Source organism: Danio rerio, chromosome 4 (genome assembly GCF_052040795.2).
Source record: "Danio rerio strain M-AB ecotype USA chromosome 4, GRCz13ab, whole genome shotgun sequence".
Lineage (NCBI taxonomy): Eukaryota > Metazoa > Chordata > Actinopteri > Cypriniformes > Danionidae > Danio > Danio rerio.
The window spans coordinates 43,437,362-43,457,378 of record NC_141024.2 but is presented as its reverse complement, the minus strand read 5'-3'; the positions used below and the strand labels follow the sequence as shown (position 1 = coordinate 43,457,378).

Genomic DNA, 20,017 nt, shown 5'->3' with positions numbered 1-20,017 from the left:
ACAAATCAGATTACTTTATAAATCACAACAATAAAATAAGCAAAAGAAAAACAAAATAGTGTACATCAAGCTAGGCTTTTTAATGAATAAAAACAAGTAAGCTTTAAATTAAATAACATGTTTGTGCCATAAAATCTTTATATGAAATATGGCAACTCTTCCCAGTAGATGTTTTTATGAAACAGCAATTTAAGTGAAAGATATTATAAATAAAAAACAAAAGCCACAGGGCCTAATGAGCTTAACAACTTGACTTGAGAATAGAACAGTCCATTTTAAAAATAAATTAAATTAAATAAGCTTTAAAACAACACTGTGTGGCTTTACTTGTTGGACTTGGCTTAAGGTTTGTTAGCATTTAATAACACAAGCTCTGAACCTTTGATAGGCTGAGTCTGTTTCTTCTTGTGTCATTACTTGTTGTCGCAGGATAAAAGATGCTAAATGAGTAAATGCAAATGCAAACTATCTTTATACAAATATTAGACCAACACATAAAGTCTGCATAGAAAAACATTATTAAACAAAAAATGGGGTATAAATGAACAAATTACAAATCACTTGTAATTGTAGAATTTAATTAATCTATCGCCTAGCTTAGTGTTTGTTTTCTAATAGCAAGCCAGCAAATAGACAAATCAATATTTATATACTAGATATAAACCACATATCCACTAGAAAAAAAGTAACAATAACTAAGTGACAATATAACAGAAATTTTTTATTTCTTAGAAAATGCTTTTTAGGTACACATTGTTTGATGATTTTATGAAAAATTTTAAATATGATCATATGATGCAACAAAAATTCAGTTTTACATAAATATTTTTGACTGAGGTTCTCGTTGCAGAGTACAGCTAGTATGGGTAACTGCAGCCTGGAGAAATGGGCGTGGCAAAAGGTTTTTCATTGGTCGAAATTTTTTCCGGTAGGGGCGTGGCAAAAGGTTTTTTATTGGTCAGGTTTTCTTTTCGGTCAAATGTTTTGGCCAATCAGCAATCACCAAACGCTTGCACAATGGCGTCGGTAAAGACGTGATGTTGACTGCTGTAAACAGACGTGTATTAAGATTAACAATTTAAACAGGTTGGTAATATGTTTAGGTGTCCGTTTTGTGTGAATATTTTGAATATCATCTTTACACATGATACACACTCATCTGCAAAGTCACAAACCTCGCACAGTTTATCACGAATGTAAGTACTAGTTATTTTGCGGTATGCATTTTAATAGGCTATAATTTGTTTGGGTCATATGTGATGACGTGAACAGCGATCTCTCATAGAAATCTGACACATGCCAATGTGTACGTGCAAATTAGCCTACATTCATGTTTATTTTACATCTAAAACTTGTCATTTATGAACATGCATTTAGAAATATAGCAAATATGTTTACTTAGAGAAAAAAAGTGCACTAAAATCATAGTATAAAATATAGGCTAGGAACATGCATGTACATATTTGTAAATCCAATGGTTGAAAACATAAGTGGACTATTTTGCAACATTTCACAATATTTGTTGCATATATGACACATTTTATGCAAGTAAAATCCAAATATGAATTTGTATGTCAACAAGTAATTTCATATTTTTCATCTATGCATAAGGGATGTTACTTTTTTGTTACATTTGAAACTTCTTATTTTAAACATGCTTTACTTTAAATGATTTTAGTACATGCCTTTTTGATGATGATTCTTGCAGATTTATCATTTATATTTTATATTTGTTTACATGTTTATATACATTTTATAACATTACCCAGGACATTCCAATGTAGTGTTTCTCCAATAACTGTGATGTCTTTGCTCATGGTAAGTTTTACAATGTACAATGACAACTGCATAATTTTAGAACTAAATAACATCTTTTACTTTTAGCCTTTTGCATCACTCCTGAGGTTGGGTTTGACTATTCTGAGGTGAGTCTTTGCTCAACACTTTGTCAGCCAGTATAAAAGAAGAATTTTTAGCTTTGTAGAAATTGTATTTTTATTTAAAACAGGCTATATGACTTGCATAAGGAGATTGTGGTGTGAGTTCTTGCTTGAAGACTCAGGGTAAATAAAAAATCTTTTTATACATTTAAAGTGATGTCAGTTAGCACTTTGCAATTAATTTTTGTCTTCCCTCAAGGTCTCCTTAAGAACGAAAAAGACCCAGAAATGTATAGAGCTTATCTTGGGCATCTGTACTCTCAGTTCAGTGCAAATATAGCAAGTTAACAAGTTGGTATATATATATATATATATATATATATATATATATATATATATATATATATATATATATATATATACTTGTTAACTTGCTATATTTGCATTGAACTGAGAGTACACACACACACACTGGCCACTTTATTAAGTACACCTTACTACAGAGGTGTCAAGGTCATTTCTTGGAGGACCGCAGCTCTTCACAGTTTTGCTCCCTAATCTAACACATCTGATCCAAATAATCAAGGTGATCAAGACTCTTTTGAATGCCTTGATTATTTAGAGTAGATTTGTTTGATTACAGTTGGAGCAAAACTGTGCAGAGCTGTGGTCCTCCAAGAATTGACTTTGACACCTATGCCTTACTAGTAGGGATGTAACGGTATCAGAATTTCACGGTACGGTAATACCTCGGTATGAATGTCACGGTACGGTATTTATTGAATCATTTACAGGAAAAAACAAAACTTATGAAAATACTCCAAAAAAGTGCCAAAAGTGTCAATAGCCGCGTTTCCACTATCGCGCCTAAAGCGAGCGAGCCAGGGCGAGCCAAGGCCAGTGGGGTTTCCACTATCACTTCCGGGGCCTGATCGGGCCAAAGCGGAGCTTTCTTGGGGCCAGCGGCCGGCCTTTTTCGGCCCGCCGAATACCTTGGGCCAAGGAGGGCCAGCTGGGGCTTCGGGGCGGAGTGAAAGGAGAGGCGGGCAGTTTTCTGATCGCACATGAGTACATGCGCCAAACAAATAAAGAAATAAGGGAAAGAAAACATCTAGCCTTATAGTCTGGGGTCTTTTTGCGTATGATCACCCTTATGTTTCGCTTTTAAATGTAAGGCTGCTGCATAAAATAATAAAGTAGTTTTAATTTATAGTGACGTTCTTTGCTGCGTCCTCCTTTATGTTTCAATACGCATAATAATCTTTACACCATATTAAAAACACAGCAGACAGTAAAGGTTTTCGAGAGTTTTTGTCAAGTTTAAAAGGTGTGTTTGTGCGCGTTTAGATGCCTGTATGTGTGTGTGAGACCGGGCTAAAGCGCTCCTTCACAGCTCCGTTATGCCGCGAGCGGCTTTTTTATTTATTTATTTTGGAGATAATACACAATAAAAATAAAACAGAAGGACATAAAACTTAACAAAATACGTGCCCACTTTCGTAGACTTTAAACAATATAGTTTCATATCCTGATAAAATAGCCTAAGCTTTAATGAAATATAATTTAAAGAATTACAAATATCGGATAAATATAAAATCACATTAAATAAATAAACCAATATAAAATAAACAAAAGCTAGCTATATGTAGGTAGCCTATATACAACACATAAATCGAACCGTTTTAAAGCCACACATATAGCCTATAACTTTCATTTTACAAAGACCTGTCTGAAAAAAAAAGATTTTCGATATTTTATAAAAACAATTAACACCGGAGAAGGTTTGAAATATTATTTATAAAGTATTTGGATACGATGATATTAATCAAATCGCGCAAACAGAGCATTATTTGGGTGAGTGAAAGCAGAATCTCCTATACCTTTTTTTCTGTCACCCAGTCCTGCGCAGCGCTCGCTGCTTTAAACGCATATGGGGGAAAGTCCAAACACAAAATGGGTTCTATATAGGCCTACTCAAACAACTGTTTATGTTTTTATATGACGTGGTTAAATTTATAAATGAAACTTTGAATGAAGAGCTTTAGTGAATAGCTGCCGAGCGCAAAAATATGGCTATATTTTATTAGGCTACTCGCTCTTATGCTGAAACACTTAACACGACTTCTATCAAAACGAGGATGTTATAAAATACATGCAATATCGAGTTATAAAGGAGAATTTCTGTGGCTTTATATTATGGATGTGTGCGCTCTCTGTGATGGGTCCCTGCGTTCGGCGAGAGCAGTCGATGAACAATGCCAGTTGGTCGGCGAGTAAACAAATGTAATGAATGGAAATACACAGGTCTGTGCGTATAGACATTTCATGTACTGCTGTACAGTAACGTGTCATTTGTTTGTTTCGGTTGTCTTCATTTTAATGGTTTCGTTTCGTGATGATCATATGGTGTGCTTTATCTGAAGTGGGCGGGTTGTGTGACGTTTGATTCGGGGATGTTCTGTGGGCGGTGTTTGCGTGACGCGCTGTGAGCTTTTAGCCCGTCAGTGGAAACGCGACATGATTTCGGCCTCATTTCTCAACCTCCCGGGCTATTGGCCCGGCCCGGCCCGATTAAAGCCCTGGCTCGCACTGGCCCGATAGTGGAAATGCGGCTACTGACATACAAATTAGCCATCTATCTGTAAGCTTTGAAACAGGAACTTCAATTTTAATAACAAAAAATTATTAAACCATGTAAAAAAATAAAATTTCAATTTAGTATTGTTGAAAACTCATCACATTCAACATTTAATCACACTTAGCCCATCTACCCAGATGAGAGCTGTGCTAGTCGGACTTCTCATCAAGCATCTCCCGCTGGATCTAATCTCACTATATTTATTAAACGGGATATTTCATTCATCTTGTTGTCTTTATCTAACAACATATTCCCTGACTTTGGGCATTGGAATCTATTACTTGTTCTCAGGTAACGTGTTTTGGCTGAGCGCAAAGATGAGTTAATGATTAATGTAAGCACGTACATTCTGTATATTGACTGATCGCTTGCCTTTATTTCCTATAATGTATAAACTTATTGTATGTTATACTTTTAAAATGGCCATTATCGATTCTTAAAACTGATACTCAGCAAAAGAGAGGCTGTGTTTCGTATTTTCACTGAAATTGAAAGGAGGCAGTTGTTATCGGCTCCGTTTTGTTATAAATATCCACACAGTGAAGATGACGCTCATCTTATGCAGCACGGCGCCTCAACATGTCTGCTGTCTAAGTTGCTAATATTAAAATGAAAATAGGCAGTTCCTTAAATCATGTTTACATTTTATTGTTGAGAAAGTGAAACAACGAAGCCAGGGTGATGTGAATGAAGTTATAAAGTACACTGTTCCCTTTGAAGATTTACCCGTCTCCTCGGTATAATCTGCTTTTCCATATCAAACTGAGAAGAAGAGACTGCAGCCTTGATCAAACTTGCGAAGTCTGAACTTACACGGAGATAATGCAGGACTGAACTGTGCGTGTAAAGCAGGTCGCACACCAGAAGCGACGCTCGGCGGCGCGCCACGCAGCGCCATGTATTTTAGAATTCTAATCATAGATTTCTATCAGGATACACACACCGGCGCCGCAAGTCGGCGGCTGTCGGCGGCGCCCGGCGACGGCTCAGGACGCAGTTCATTTTTCAGCCGCGCCACAGAGCGCCATCTGATTAGTTTCATGTTAAATATCATTCGAATGTGCGCGTCTGGTGTGCGATACTTTAATCTGTCATGTACGCGCCGTGTCGCGACGCCGAGCGGCGCTTCTGGTGTGCGACCTGCTTTAGAGTTTTCCAGCTCTTTTCATCCCCGCTTCTAGCAGCACACTCCATTTCCGCATTACTGGATCTGTAGCAACAACAGACCGCAAGGGATGATGGTCAAGCATGGGCTGATGGCAATTGTAGTTTTCGTTACCTCCCGTTCGCTTCATTCGCCTGAGCAAATTTTCTCAGAAGACCTATAGTTTTACCGAGTCATGCGACTTCGGTAATATCGAAAAAAAATAATATTGCGGTATGACGGTATTTACAATACCGTTACATCCCTACTTACTAGTATCGGGTTGGACCCCATTTGCCTTCAGAACTGCCATAATCCTTCGTGGCATAGATTCAACAAGGTACTGGAAAATTTCTTAGAGATTTTGGTCCATATTTACATGATAGCATCACGCAAGTTTCTGCAGAATCTCCTGTTCCACCACATCCCAAAGGTGCTATATTGGATTGAGATCTGACTATATATATATATAACTGTATGTGAGCATTATGATATTTAAAATGTCTCAAACACTGCTTTTCAATTTACAACTACCAATGTAGCAGAAATCACTTTTTTAAAGTAAATTTTTCCACTAGGTGGCAGCACAATACCATTTATTGTGGATTGCTGCACTTGTAGGCTTGTTTTTTATTCTTAGTTTAAAGACACTGAAATTGCAGTGCAATCAAATTTACTAATTATTTAATCAAACTTACAACCTAATTAATTTACACATTATACTTTCCCAGTTATTACATTCCATCATAGTTGTGCTTTAGTGTCATCCTAAATGATGGGACTTAAATAGCACAAGTGTCACAAAGGCTCTTAAATGCTTAAAACCTGCCAATCAGCTTGTGTTTGTAATTATCAAATATATGTGTGTATATGTATATACATACACATTTCATTTTATATTTACAAAATATGTATACATGCATTTCCCTTCAGCTATGGATCCCAGAGAAGGTCTTAGTGATGTATGTTTAAATTTATTTTATTTTTTCAATTTATTTTATAGTTTTTTTTTGTTTTTTTTTTAGTTTTCATTTTTACATTCGTCATTTATTATTTTGTGTGTGTGTGTGTGTGTGTGTGTGTTTCGTCTTTAATTCAGCTACCATCAGACCTGTTCTGAAAGGTTCTTTTAGATGTTTATGATGAAGGGGATGGAGCATTCCTCACTGTTACTTGGTCAAATATAGAGTGGAGTTCAAGCTCTCCAGATGTTAATCCTGTGGTTGGCTCTACAAAAACACCATTGGATACTGTGGCAATGGGAGGAAAAGGGATGTACAGAGCATTCAGACAAGAGTTTAATGGCTTCTGCTCTATGCACTGCTACTACACGATGAATGGATGGATTTGTACTTAATGGATTGTCATGAACTGAGGGATGTATGGATTTTTAGTCAGTGGAAGGCATGTTTTTAAGAGATTGTTTTATTTGTTTTTTGATAATTAAACTGAAATGTTTAATGAACTTGTGTCTGTGTTCTAATTAAATTGATTAATATCACTTAACATAAGTTTATTAATGAGTTAACTTTGTTATAAATCTGTGATATTTGAACAATATATATTTACCCGACATAAAATGTATTTTCAAAATCTTTTTAATTTAAATTATTTTAGGCAATAATTTCAGTGACACTGGGAAACAACTAAGTCACAGTTTAAAATGCTATTGAATAGAACACTTTTCTAAGTAGTGCATTTATAAATAGCCAGTAAAAAGAACCAAAACATATAATTTGTCTAATGATATTTAAGCATTTGTATACTTAAGAATGCTGATTTACCAACTATTTTAATGAAACTTGTGATTACATTTAATTCATTCTTTATTCTTAACACCAGTAGCACAAAGTAGAATGATCCAAACAAGCAGCTTAAGTAATATATTATTCTAATTGGCCAACGCATTTGACCGGAAATAAAACCTTTGACCAATGAAAAACCTTTTGCCCCGCCCCTACCGGAAAAAACTTTCGACCAATGAAAAACCTTTTGCCACGCCCCTACCTTTTGCCACGCCCATTTCTCCAGGCTGCAGTTACCCCCTACTCGCCATTTGCGCCGCCCGGCAACTCATACTTACCTGGCAGGGGAGATACCATGATCAAGAAGGTGGTTCACCCAGGGCGAGGCTTGGCCATTGCACTCCGGCCACGCTGACCCCTGCGAATTCCCCAAATGTGGGAATCTGGACTGCATAATTGCTGGTAGTGGGGGACTGCGTTCGCGCTCTCCCCTGAGCACAGTGGTTCAAGACAGAGCTCAGGCGGTAGCGTCGGACCCGGCTGGAGCCAAGTGGTGCTCGCTGCAGAGCCATTTGAGGAGAGCTGAGCTCCAGCGAGGGGGAGCTTAAGCTTGAGCTCCACCTTTTTTGCACTTCTTCTACGAGTGATGTCACTGGGGGTAGGGTTAGGGGTGGGGTTGGTGTACGCATTAAAACAGCTTACAGGAGGAGGAGCGACAGCTCATGCTCCCCCTCGCTGGAGCTCAGCTCTCCTCGAATGGCTCTGCAGCGAGCACCCCCTCGCTGGAGCGGCGCTTCCCTCTCTTCCTCGTCCTCTGCCAAGCCTCTTTTGCTCCAGTAGAGCCGCGCGCGCCTGTGGAAGGCCTGCCCACCCGTCGCTAGAAGAGTCTGTTCTGACGCCGAAAACTACTCGAAGGTCCCCCCTCAAAGCGGTTTGACCAGGTGAAGGAACACGCAAAGAGAGCCCCCGGTGGCTTTTGTCCGCCAAGCGAGTGTGCCCTGTGGAATGTCAGAATTTTATTTTTACCGGCCTGCCGCTGTTACTGACAGAACGAATGCAGACCGTGTGAAAGGTCATCATTTTATCTGCCATTAAGTAAGCGAACGCTTCTGCTCGGATCAGAGGTAACTTTGTTTCAAGAACTGCAATCTTTTGCAGACGTCTGTGGCCTTTTGGGCAGAGGGACGGTTCTAAACCAATCTGAACCACAGGCAATTTCGCAGCCAGCCGTCGGTGGTTTCCCGTCCCAGGAATGTAAGGTGCTTGCAGCGGGAGGTTGTTTCGTTAGCGCTTCCGCTTTCGTCAGTGAAGTTCTTTTGCGGAACGTTTGTAGATCCCCTCGTCTTCTTCAAGCTATGTCGTTTGAGCACTGTGCTGATAGGCTGACGTGAGAAAACAGGACACAAAACATACAAGGCAAGAGTGCAAAGCACGGAGCTCTAGGCAAAGGCGGTCCGAACCGCAGCAAAGCAGGAGGTCGACATGTCCAAATAGACCAAATCAGAAACTAAGCAGAGAAAAACGGCATCTGTAGAGAAAGAAAACAGATGGAGGAAAAGAAAGAAAGAACAGGAGGATCCCCTCCCCTCCCCCCATAGAGGGTCTGTTATCCCCAGGTCGAGTGCGTCCGGTGGAATCCATGTGTTGGCAGCCCCAACTGATGACAAAACACAAAGCAAGCATCTGGAGGAAGCTCAAACTCTTCATGCGTTGCCACAGTTACTAGCGAGTGGTTTGCAGGCACAGGCACGTCTGCTGCAAGTACAGCGCCGTCAGGAGACAGGGGTTGCTGGCCCATTCCCCATGCTCGGTGGCTGGGCATCACCGCCCTGGAGTACGGCCGATAGAAAACGGCGGCTGCCATTTGCGCCGCCCGGCAACTCATACTTACCTGGCAGGGGAGATACCATGATCAAGAAGGTGGTTCACCCAGGGCGAGGCTTGGCCATTGCACTCCGGCCACGCTGACCCCTGCGAATGGCGGCGGAACGTATGGTAGTGCAATTAATCACAACGCGATTGGCTGAAATTCTATGCTTAGAGTCCTTCATTTACATATGTGTTCAAGACATTTAATTTATTTATAACTTGAAAGTTAGGGCACGGGAGGTGATGGAAATATCAGAAGAAGTGATTTAAGGTTGTACATGTAATATCACGTGTAATTGTTCACAATGTAAAAAATCACTACCGTCCTTCAGTTAATTTTCCAATGTGCTTTAATATGTCTCGTCTTCGACGCCCCTCCCCCTGTTTTTTTTGACTCATACTTTAAAGTAGCAATTTATGTAAAGTTTATTGTTTTTAATGAAGTAACGTGATGTATTATGTCTTTGATATGGTATGTTTTTACTTTGTTTTCAATTAAATTAAATGACTGAAAATAAAGGTTTGTGGCCCATTCATAATTTATTAAAAGTAATATTTTAAATAAACTCATCATCTTCTGTCCCCTTTTATAAAGTATCAGTTTATTTAAATAAAGCAGTGATTTTATTAGTTTTAACCATGTTAATTATTCATTCAATTTTTTATTTAAAGAAAACAGGAAATTACTATGAAATTCCTGTCCTTGAGCCATTATTTTAAAAAACAAAATTTGATGATATAATATTATTTGAATTAAATGTATAAGAACAAAGACTAGTGTCCTGTATAAGCTACAGTAAATATATTTGTCAGTTTAAATATTTAACATAAAAATTAAATGTAACACTGCAGTTATATATAATATTATGTATATATGTTTATTGTAAAGGTTTATGACTTAGTTCCCTTTTAAAATAAAAATAGCATAACATTCTTTATGAGGGAAGTACAGATTTGTTTTGTTTTAATATGTTTGTAGCTCGTTTTTATATAATGCGGTATGTAAAAGATCTGACAAATTCCTTTAAATTGTGAAACATTTGGAATTTATTTTTAAGAACTTACAAAAAGTATTGCTTGCAAGTAAATACAATATATGTAATAAAATATTAAATATATAAAAACAATAAACTGTTAAATATTAAATACAAAAATGTACTAAACTTGAATAAAATATAGAACAGATGCATGAAATTGCAAACAGTAATAATGTCGTTATATACATATTTACACTGTAGAAAAAACAAACAATAAAACACACAAATTTGTAACCACAAAAAACTATATATATACATGAAATGTACATTATCAAAAGAGTGTTTGAGTTCACTTCAGTGTGTCCACAACAGCCATGAAGTCTTCATAACTGCTGAACACTCTGTTTTCCAGTCCTTTGGAGGTAGACATCATTTTCACAACACAAAAGTTTTTCTTTTTGTATTTTTTATGCCCCTGAGTAGGCTGGTTGCAGAGTGTGCAAATAGGCAAGTGGTGAACCCGAGACAGCTTTGCACCAACTTCACTTAGAGTGTCTGTTTTTTTTCTTTTATACACACAGGACCTGGACCAGAATGCAGGGGTGTCAGGCTGGCTGTAGGTGTTGGCGGAGGTAGCTGGGGCCTCTGGTGTATCTGTGGTGGTTGTTGGAGTTCTGGGCAGAGGTTTGAATATGGTTGATAATGCTTTCTGCTGGGGTAATGGGGTTGTATTGTGTTTTGTGGGGGATGGAGTTTTTGGAGCTGGCGCCGTAATGTCTGATCTACTCTTTAAGATCTTGGTGCCTGCTGTGCTGGGGATTTGCTTGTACTCCATTTCTGGGTAAGCAGGAGGAGGGAGAACCGACGGCTGACACTCTGCTGGGGGTAACTCTTCCGAGGAGACCGATGTGGTCTTTAATATAACTAAGGATGGCATCTTTGTTGCCTGCAGGTTGACCAGCCTCTCTTGGCGACGGATAAAATCTCGGACAGTCTTTGAATTAATTTTTGGTAGAGGAATCCCCATCTTGCTCAAAACCGGATCCTCCACCAAAATGCAGTGTTGGATTTTTCCATAAGCCTTTAGGATGGATGATTTTTCAGGGCTTGATCGGCTGGAACCTTGAGGTAACCCCAGCCACAGAAGTTTCACCAGCGTGTACATTAGCCGGTTATGAAGAGCACTGATGTCTTGTTGAGCTGGCGCATAGCGTTGGGCCATCTTCACTTTCTGAACTATGGCAGCTTCAACAAGATCATCTCTCTTCGTCCGGCAGTACAGTGTGTTGCCCCAGTGCGTCCTGTACAGCTGGTGAAACCTCTGTGGCTGCTTGTCGTGGTCCTCCACAGAATTCCATGCATCTATGATTTCATTCCTCTGGTCTGTCGTCAGGCTCAGCTTGGTTTCAGAGAAACCGATCTCCACCAGAAGAGAGCAGAATCTCTCCAGCTGCTGAAATCCTGGTAGGGGGTTGGAGCTGCAGGCATCCTCCTGATGAAAGGCACAATAATCACATAGTAAGTTTAAATGATTGCATATATTGTCTGGCTTCTTTTTTTAAATAATTAAGAGTAACAAAGTGATGCATTTGGACAAAGAGAAAAAGACTTACAAAGGCCGGAGGGTGAGCTGTGGTGGTTTCATTGGTGGTAAGAGTTATGTGGGCTGGGGCAACACCCAGCCCATCATCATTTGCCTCTGGGTCACTCTGGTAAGCCTCGTCATCCTCATCTGGTTCAGCCTGGTCTGGCTGAACCACCTCTTGCTCTGGACTTGGTCCATCATTTGAGAGATCAGCGAGGGAGAAGTTGGCACCAGATTCACCCGTGCTCTGGCTGAAGAGGTACTCCAAACCAAGCAGCTCGTTTGATGCCACAGCAGAAGGGGCACGGAAATTCTCCTCCACGGTTTCTCCAAACAACAGCTGGCAGCGGGTGTTGAGACGCTGGATTAGAGGTGCGGAGTAGGTTCTGTGCACTCGCCCTTTGCCACCATACACTGCATCAGAACTGCGGTCTGAGTTCCAGCGTGCAATCCCACTAATCAGGTACACCTGGAATGGACGTGCCGCACAGTGGGGACCTTGAAATGACAGAAAAGAACATTAAAATCATGTCATTGCCACACATACAGTAAAGGTGACTTATTTTAAAACAACGATGACATGGTGAAAAAATTTGAGAAAGCCAAGCCACCTTCATTTACAGCTGAAATAAGCACACCACAAAAAGCATGATTGCTTGCAAAGCAGGATGAGTATGCCAGGTGAGTATACAACACATATGGCTGGAACAGGTGAGCAGATGAGTACATTAAATGAGTATGCTACACTTCAGCTGGAGCATGTGAGTATATCAGGTGAGTATGCTACACTTCAGCTGGAGCAGGTGAGTATATCAGGTGAGTATGCTACACTTCAGCTGGAGCAGGTGAGTATATCAGGTGAGTATGCTACACTTCAGCTGGAGCAGGTGAGTATATCAGGTGAGTATGCTACACTTCAGCTGGAGCAGGTGAGTATATCAGGTGAGTATGCTACACTTCAGCTGGAGCAGGTGAGCAGGTGAATATGTTAAAGGTGAGTAAGCCAGTGAGTATATCAGGTTGATAGGTGAGGCAGAGGTGAGCAGGTAATGATTAGCCCAGAGGATGTGCAGGGAAGCCTCTAAAAACTACAAAGCACACAAACTTACTTGAAGAATCCTTTACAGGAACAAGAAGGGATCTAAGACTGATTTAGTTGACCAGACGATGACACTGAGTGTCCGTGTGGAGCGTGACCTTGGTGTGTCCGTAACAATAAAGAGTAAGTGCAGTCACAGCATTTTATACATGTACAAAGTTGCACTTTTTTTCTCCAACTCAATGCAATAAACAGAATGAAGTATAGAACACCTTCAAGGGATATTATAGGTGAACAAACTGTATGATTGGTTTCCTTAACCAGCTAAGTATAGTATTCAAGATATGGACTGAATAACTGAAAGCATATTGCTTAACACACCTGGTATCATGTGAGGCAGAAATTTGTGAAATCCCTCCAGACTGTTGCTTCCACGAAGACACTTGTAGTAAGGCACATCAACCCCATTGATGCTGGTGCTGCGAGCCACTCTGTACATGCTCATCTCCGGAGGATCCTGCATGCACTCCAGGTGCCGTTGCTGGGCCTCCCACATACTATCTATTGCTTCTGTTAGGTAATAATAATGTATGTATGAGTCAACATGTCACATTATAAATATATATTTAAAAAATCTTATATACAGTTATAAACAGTATTATATACAGTATTTATGCTAATAGTGTTGTACTTTATAGACCAATATACAGATGATGACTTTTTTGTGTACTTCATATACTTTGTGCTGTTTTCATTACTGTAAGTACTAATAAAATTTTTACAGGCTTATGTACCTGTTGACTTGAAGAGACTGACTCCACTCTCGTCCAGCCCAGCAGGACCCTTGAGCTCATCGATGGCGATCTGCACAAGTCGAAAGGTCTCCTGAGCTCCAAGAGTGACTCTCCGAACATGGTGCTTTAGCCGTTCACTTGAAACATACAGTCGCACCATATCTTCATCTGTCACTCTGTTAAAAGCTGTAGGATCCTTGGCTCTGACAGCCTTGATGAGCAACTCCAAGTCTGCGCGGTTGTAGGCCATCACCGCTCCTGCAAGGGCAGACTTGAACACTGCATACTTGGAGTGGCTGTCTGTGCGGATGGCAGCATCAAAGCGATGGATCCAATGGAAAATGTCCAAACGGACAACCATACCACCATCCACCCATGTCTTGAACAATGACTCCAAAGCTGTCGGGCCCTGTGCACGACAACAGCCACGGTCAACGTACAGGATCTTAGGGACAGGCTGATTGGCCAGCTGGAATCTGTCCATAACTCCCTGACACATGGGCTTCAGGCACTCAGTGGACTCCTCGCATGTAAGAATAAATGAGACTATTTGTGAGTACTCATTGCCAATGCTGGTGAACCACTCCGCTGTGCCTTTACCCTCCCCAGACAGCTTCTTGACCACCTGCAAGACATGAGAAACTCAGTTAGCCTAGATATTATTATCTGTAAATTAATCTCTGTATACTGCTAATTATATACCTTTATTTAAAAATCTGCATATGTTTAAAATAGACTGATTATGAATGTTTGAATATGTTATTCTGTCCTGTAGTTCTAAATCTGAATGATTTTACCTCCAAAAATCTTAGGGACTGGCAGCCTTAAAATCAATCTGCGGTGTCTTTAATATTACATAACCACCCCCGGGGTCGCAAAAAAAGGTAAGGCTGATAGCTTTTTATTTGCATTTTGTTGTTTTCATGTAACTGTTTTTTTCTTCTGTAGGTTATGGATAAAACATGGTAAATCTAGTAGTTTAATAAAAATTAATTTGATTTTTGGAAGAACATAAGCGACCCCCCCTCCACCATTGTCTTATGATCCCCCGGGGTGTCCCGACCCCTACTTTAAGAACCACTGGCCTAAATGAACAGTGACAAAACCTGTCATTCTACTCTATATGTTTTTGTTAACCACTCAAGTGTCATGCAGGTGTTGGAACAACATAATTGTAAGTTAATGAAAAAAATATATAAATTTTTAACAATGTTCTATATTGCTGTATTTACCTTTTTAGTGGAGTCCATTTTCAGCACTGTGCCAAAAGTGGACAGAATCTGGCTTCTGTAGTCCTGCACATTTTCGGCCTCAGCGAGAAGGAAGGCGTGGCGAAGCAGGTGAGCAGAAGGCATCTCTCTTTGAGGAGGTGGAGCCTCAAACTGGTGTCTAAAGGCTGACACAATCGCTCCGGGTTTTACCAGGGTCATCAGGAGGGTTGTGTACAGGTCCTTTCTGTGGAGATAATCCTCCACGTGGTTTTCCTGAACCTGCCGCCACACTTTTATCATAGTGTTCCCTTCGGTGCGATCCCGCAGAAGCCGGATCACACTCTTGTCTACACCACGCCTATAAAGTGTGATAATCAGTGTGTGATAAAACAGATGCTATTGTGGTAAATGTTAAATATATGCCACCTGTCAGTTTACTTACCTGTGTGTTAAAATCGCAGGGAACATGGCTTGGTGAGCCTCACTGAGCTGACAAAGGATTTCAGGATGCCATGCCAACCAACGACCCACCTTGGCACCAGCACCTTTCCTGCCTTCCTTTGTGCATGGCCCACAGCACAGGACCTCAGTCAGCATCGTGTACCAGTTGGCTACATCACAGATGTAACGAACCTGTAACATGATAAACCATTGTGTAATTTGAACTGTGTATGAATTTACATTTGTTGAAAATTGTCATTTAAAAAAGTACAATATGTTGCACTAATTGCAACTAAATATGATGCAGTGCACTAATTGCTGTAAAAATCATACAAAATGTAAACAGACAAACCTTGGTGTGGTATCCTGACTTGTAGAGGTGCACCTTGTTTCCACTACCCACACAGTCTTTACCACGGGGACACTTCAGTGAATATCTCCACACCCCAACTGGTCTCCAGACAAAGATGCGGCCCCGAAAGAACAGGTTTGGAGATGGCACAGTCCCGCTGACGTAGCCTGGAGGTTCAGGGGGGTAAAACCACATTCTGTCCGACTTCATTACCCGCCTTCTCTTCAGCACACCTGTACTGTCCTGGTAGACCTGAATGTTGGTGAAGAGCCCTCTTTCTGTGTCATCCTTCACCCACGAGAGGTCAGCTGGTGAAATGCCATTAGGGTTTTCCCACAAGCGCACCCAACCCTCAAGTTCAACCTGCAATACATGTGAACAAAGATTATCTTACTGCTTTAATAACAATTCAATTTTCATGTGTGCACTTAACATGAATATTTACTTACAGAAGAGTCACTCATGGCTGAGGACACTGGCTCCTTGTGTTTGGTGGTGGAGGACGTGGAGGCGGACATGGAAGCAGTGGCAGACATGGCGGTGGCATACTTGGAAGCGGTAGCTGATGTGAAAGTAGATGTTGAAGCCGTAGCAGTGTTGGCAGCCATGGCAAAGGTGAAAACTGTAGCAGTGGCAGCCGTGTAAGAGGTGGAGGCCGTAGCAGTGGTGGCAGCCATGTAAGAGGTGGAGGCCGTAGCAGTGGTGGCAGCCGTAGCAGAGGTGAAAGCCATGGAGGTGGTGGCAGCCAGGGCAGAGGTGAGAGCCATGGAGGTGGTGGCAGCCATGGCAGAGGTAAAGGCCATGGAGGTGGTGGCAGCCATAGCAGAGGTTAAAGCCGTAGCGGTGGTGGAAGCTGTAGCAGAAGTGAAAGCCGTGGCGGTGGTGGCAGCCTTGGCAGAGGTAGAAGCAGATGCTGATGTTGATGTGGTTCTTGATGATGGCACTTTTGACCTTGACCATGAAGGAACATCAGCTGTACATTTTAAATTCTATGTAAAAAAAAAAAAAAAAAACATTAAAATGTCAATTTAATCCAAAATGTTGTACGTACAAATAAAAATAAGAAGTGACATAACGTTTTATGCTTTGTATTTCATAAGACTTACCTGGTCCTTTTTGTCATATATGTATTTTCTAAACCGCTTCATCTGCACACTGCTGATGTGTGTAACAGGAGTGTGCAGCCAGCGGGTGACAGAGTTATGTGCCCTGAGGATTAGGTCTTTCTGATTGCTGCTAAAATCTTGAGGCCTGTCCATCAAGGCAGCACGCTGGCTGTACAGCTCCCACATCTCCTGAAATGTGTAGTGTTCAAACCCTTTCTGCCCGTAGATGCCACGGTGGACGTTAGCTTCCAGGGTTACTGACAGCTGAGGGAAGCTCTCTGCATATTCTGCCAAGCAGTCCTTTATCCAGCCATTGTGGATCTTTTTGGGTTGCTTGGCCAGTTCCTCCCTGTGCTTATCGATCACACTGCAAACACATTTGAACAATTGCACAGCAAATAAATAGCAAAATAAACTAGACTGAAAACATCTGTATAAATATAGACATTATATATAATATAAAGTTAACTATATTATCTAATTTTAGTAGTTCTTAAATTTATAAAACACAAAATGGCATGTGCTTACAACTTCATGTAGCCCACATCATTTTCTGCCAGCCAGTGGAATGGGGCGTTGGCATACTGGCCAAAAGGTAGCACCAGCTTTCCCAAACACTGCTGCCGTGATGGAGCCAAAGTTCCTTCAGCTCGAAGGAGCCTTTCTGCATGATTAAATGCAGCATGTTCGTTCAGGAGCTGTGCCGGTGGGAAAGCAAAGCTAAGCTTTCTCTCCCTGTACAAACGGGCCTCCTTTGACGCCTGTAAAATGGCTTGCTGACGGTCCAGAGGAGCAGATGGATTTACAATCCGGAGTGTCGGCAATGCCATCTCGGAGGTCTCTGGAAAAAAACACATATATTGGATGGGTTTTAAGCCTTATGAATGATATCATGCAGTCATAAATATATTTAGAAATTTATGCTAACAAATTATTAACATTATTAAACATAAATGCATGCTTTAAACAATATAATGCTTGACTTGAATGATATAATGTTGTAATCTCAAGCTAAAAGGCATCAAAGTGAACATGAATGGTTGATTACATCAAAACATGAATGGTTAATTAATGTAAGCACATGTCTTAATGTTTACATAAATATTTAATGGAATAAATGACTACAAGGTGGTATCGCTTTTTTTTAATGCTGTCTGTCATGTTTATAAATGTTTTCAGAGATATAAATGTGCCCATTTATGTGCTGATCGTTGCAGTTAGGATGATTTCACATTATTGCAACATAATAATAATATAATAAAATGATATAATGCTGTAATTACTAGCTAAATGCTATAAAGATTTATTAACATAGACGGAGCTCACATGTTAATGTTTACATAGGTATTTATTACTAAAAATCACAGGGCTGAATAAGCTTTTTAAAAATGCTGCCTATCATGTTTATAAACATTTTTAGTGGTTCAAAGGTGTTTATGTATGTGCTCTCATTAAAGATATGACTATTTCCCATTATAAAAACATTAATAACATTAAACATTTGAATAGAACGTTATAATCACCAGCTAAAGGCCATGAATAGTATATTTAGGTATACTTGTCTTGACTTTTACATGAATATTTACTGTTATATTTGATTTACATAAATGCATACATCGATATCAGCTTTTGTTAAATGTTTTGTCATGTTTACAGTATCAGTGACGATGAATCAAGCGTTTTCATATATTCGTTGTGTTTATAAATATTGTGTTAAACGTAAATTCACTTTTAGACAGCATACAAAAGCATATTGTGTCCGAGACATTGTTGTTTTGTCATTTATGTTTGTTTTTGTCAATCGGGGACATGATGAACGTTACGGTGGAACAGGATAAACAGTACGTCGCACCGAATGTCTAAATACACGTTAAAACACCGGTTTACTGTACATACTGTAACTTGTCACGATCCGAAAATTAATCTTTATCAATCAACAACAATACTGCGTCGCAATAGAACACCAATTGCAAGTTTTTCAAGCTTGATAAACACAATTAGACTGTTTACAACAGCAAAATTAATCTTTATGTCTGCTTAGTCAATGATTTGAGTAGTAAAATCAACAGATGTGGACTCACCTTCAAAGCAACGCCGTTGTATGCTGGTTGTAGGTTATTTAAGCTGAAGAAATCCAGTGTTTATGCATTTACATTTGTTTAAAACAGAAAAAGCAACAAACTAAAGTTTGAATCCTTTGATTGCGGCGAGAAGAGCGAAAGGATGACGCCCCCTTGCAGCGATTGGACGGCTGGATTCACAATCCGCTGTTTTCATTGGTCGCAGACAGTAGACAATATCTACGGTCACCGTACACATTGCACGACTGTAGAAAGAACCTCTGCGAATTCCCCAAATGTGGGAATCTCGACTGCATAATTTCTGGTAGTGGGGGACTGCTTTCGCGCTCTCCCCTGAGCACAGTGGTTCAAGACAGAGCTCAGGCGGTAGCGTCGGACCCGGCTGGAGCCAAGTGGTGCTCGCTGCAGAGCCATTTGAGGAGAGCTGAGCTCCAGCGAGGGGGAGCTTAAGCTTGAGCTCCACCTTTTTTGCACTTCTTCTACGAGTGATGTCACTGGGGGTAGGGTTAGGGGTGGGGTTGGTGTACGCATTAAAACAGCTTACAGGAGGAGGAGCGACAGCTCATGCTCCCCCTCGCTGGAGCTCAGCTCTCCTCGAATGGCTCTGCAGCGAGCACCCCCTCGCTGGAGCGGCGCTTCCCTCTCTTCCTCGTCCTCTGCCAAGCCTCTTTTGCTCCAGTAGAGCCGCGCGCGCCTGTGGAAGGCCTGCCCACCCGTCGCTAGAAGAGTCTGTTCTGACGCCGAAAACTACTCGAAGGTCCCCCCTCAAAGCGGTTTGACCAGGTGAAGGAACACGCAAAGAGAGCCCCCGGTGGCTTTTGTCCGCCAAGCGAGTGTGCCCTGTGGAATGTCAGAATTTTATTTTTACCGGCCTGCCGCTGTTACTGACGGAACGAATGCAGACCGTGTGAAAGGTCATCATTTTATCTGCCATTAAGTAAGCGAACGCTTCTGCTCGGATCAGAGGTAACTTTGTTTCAAGAACTGCAATCTTTTGCAGACGTCTGTGGCCTTTTGGGCAGAGGGACGGTTCTAAACCAATCTGAACCACAGGCAATTTCGCAGCCAGCCGTCGGTGGTTTCCCGTCCCAGGAATGTAAGGTGCTTGCAGCGGGAGGTTGTTTCGTTAGCGCTTCCGCTTTCGTCAGTGAAGTT

General features: G+C 40.8%; 2 protein-coding genes, 1 long non-coding RNA gene, 1 other non-coding gene and 1 pseudogene across 4 annotated transcripts in view; 4 read left to right on the top strand and 1 right to left on the bottom strand.

Annotated features, from left to right (window-relative positions):
- Nucleotides 1-20,017, top strand: part of LOC101886199 (uncharacterized) — an 883,799-nt gene that overhangs the window by 38,099 nt on the left and 825,683 nt on the right. The window lies entirely within an intron of this gene.
- The window catches only part of LOC148680967 (uncharacterized), a 663,035-nt gene that overhangs the window by 88,452 nt on the left and 554,566 nt on the right, over nt 1-20,017 (top strand). The window lies entirely within an intron of this gene.
- LOC148681066 (U1 spliceosomal RNA) lies at nt 7,738-7,901 on the top strand. The gene has a single exon (XR_015944352.1). It is a non-coding gene; the product is annotated as a U1 spliceosomal RNA (small nuclear RNA).
- On the top strand, nt 9,291-9,435 carry LOC137494490 (U1 spliceosomal RNA; annotated as a pseudogene).
- Nucleotides 11,341-19,006, bottom strand: LOC141381527 (uncharacterized). Its single transcript, XM_087249333.2, has 11 exons — nt 18,863-19,006; nt 17,310-17,622; nt 16,782-17,148; nt 16,125-16,664; nt 15,676-16,038; nt 15,325-15,515; nt 14,904-15,240; nt 13,672-14,296; nt 12,948-13,447; nt 11,867-12,336; nt 11,341-11,745 (listed from the first exon to the last, which is right to left on the bottom strand). The coding sequence occupies exons 2-9, from the start codon at nt 17,609-17,611 to the stop codon at nt 13,215-13,217; spliced, it is 2,958 nt and encodes a 985-aa protein (XP_087105459.2). The 5' UTR covers nt 17,612-17,622; nt 18,863-19,006; the 3' UTR covers nt 11,341-11,745; nt 11,867-12,336; nt 12,948-13,214.

Coding starts and splice junctions, on each gene's coding strand:
- LOC141381527 (XM_087249333.2), bottom strand. CDS start 17,611: ATGGCATTGCCGACACTCCGGATTGTAAATCCATCTGCTCCTCTGGAC. Junction 15,516..15,675: donor AGTCAGGATACCACACCAAG/GTTTGTCTGTTT, acceptor ATCATGTTACAG/GTTCGTTACATCTGTGATGT. Junction 15,241..15,324: donor CCTGCGATTTTAACACACAG/GTAAGTAAACTG, acceptor CACACTTTATAG/GCGTGGTGTAGACAAGAGTG.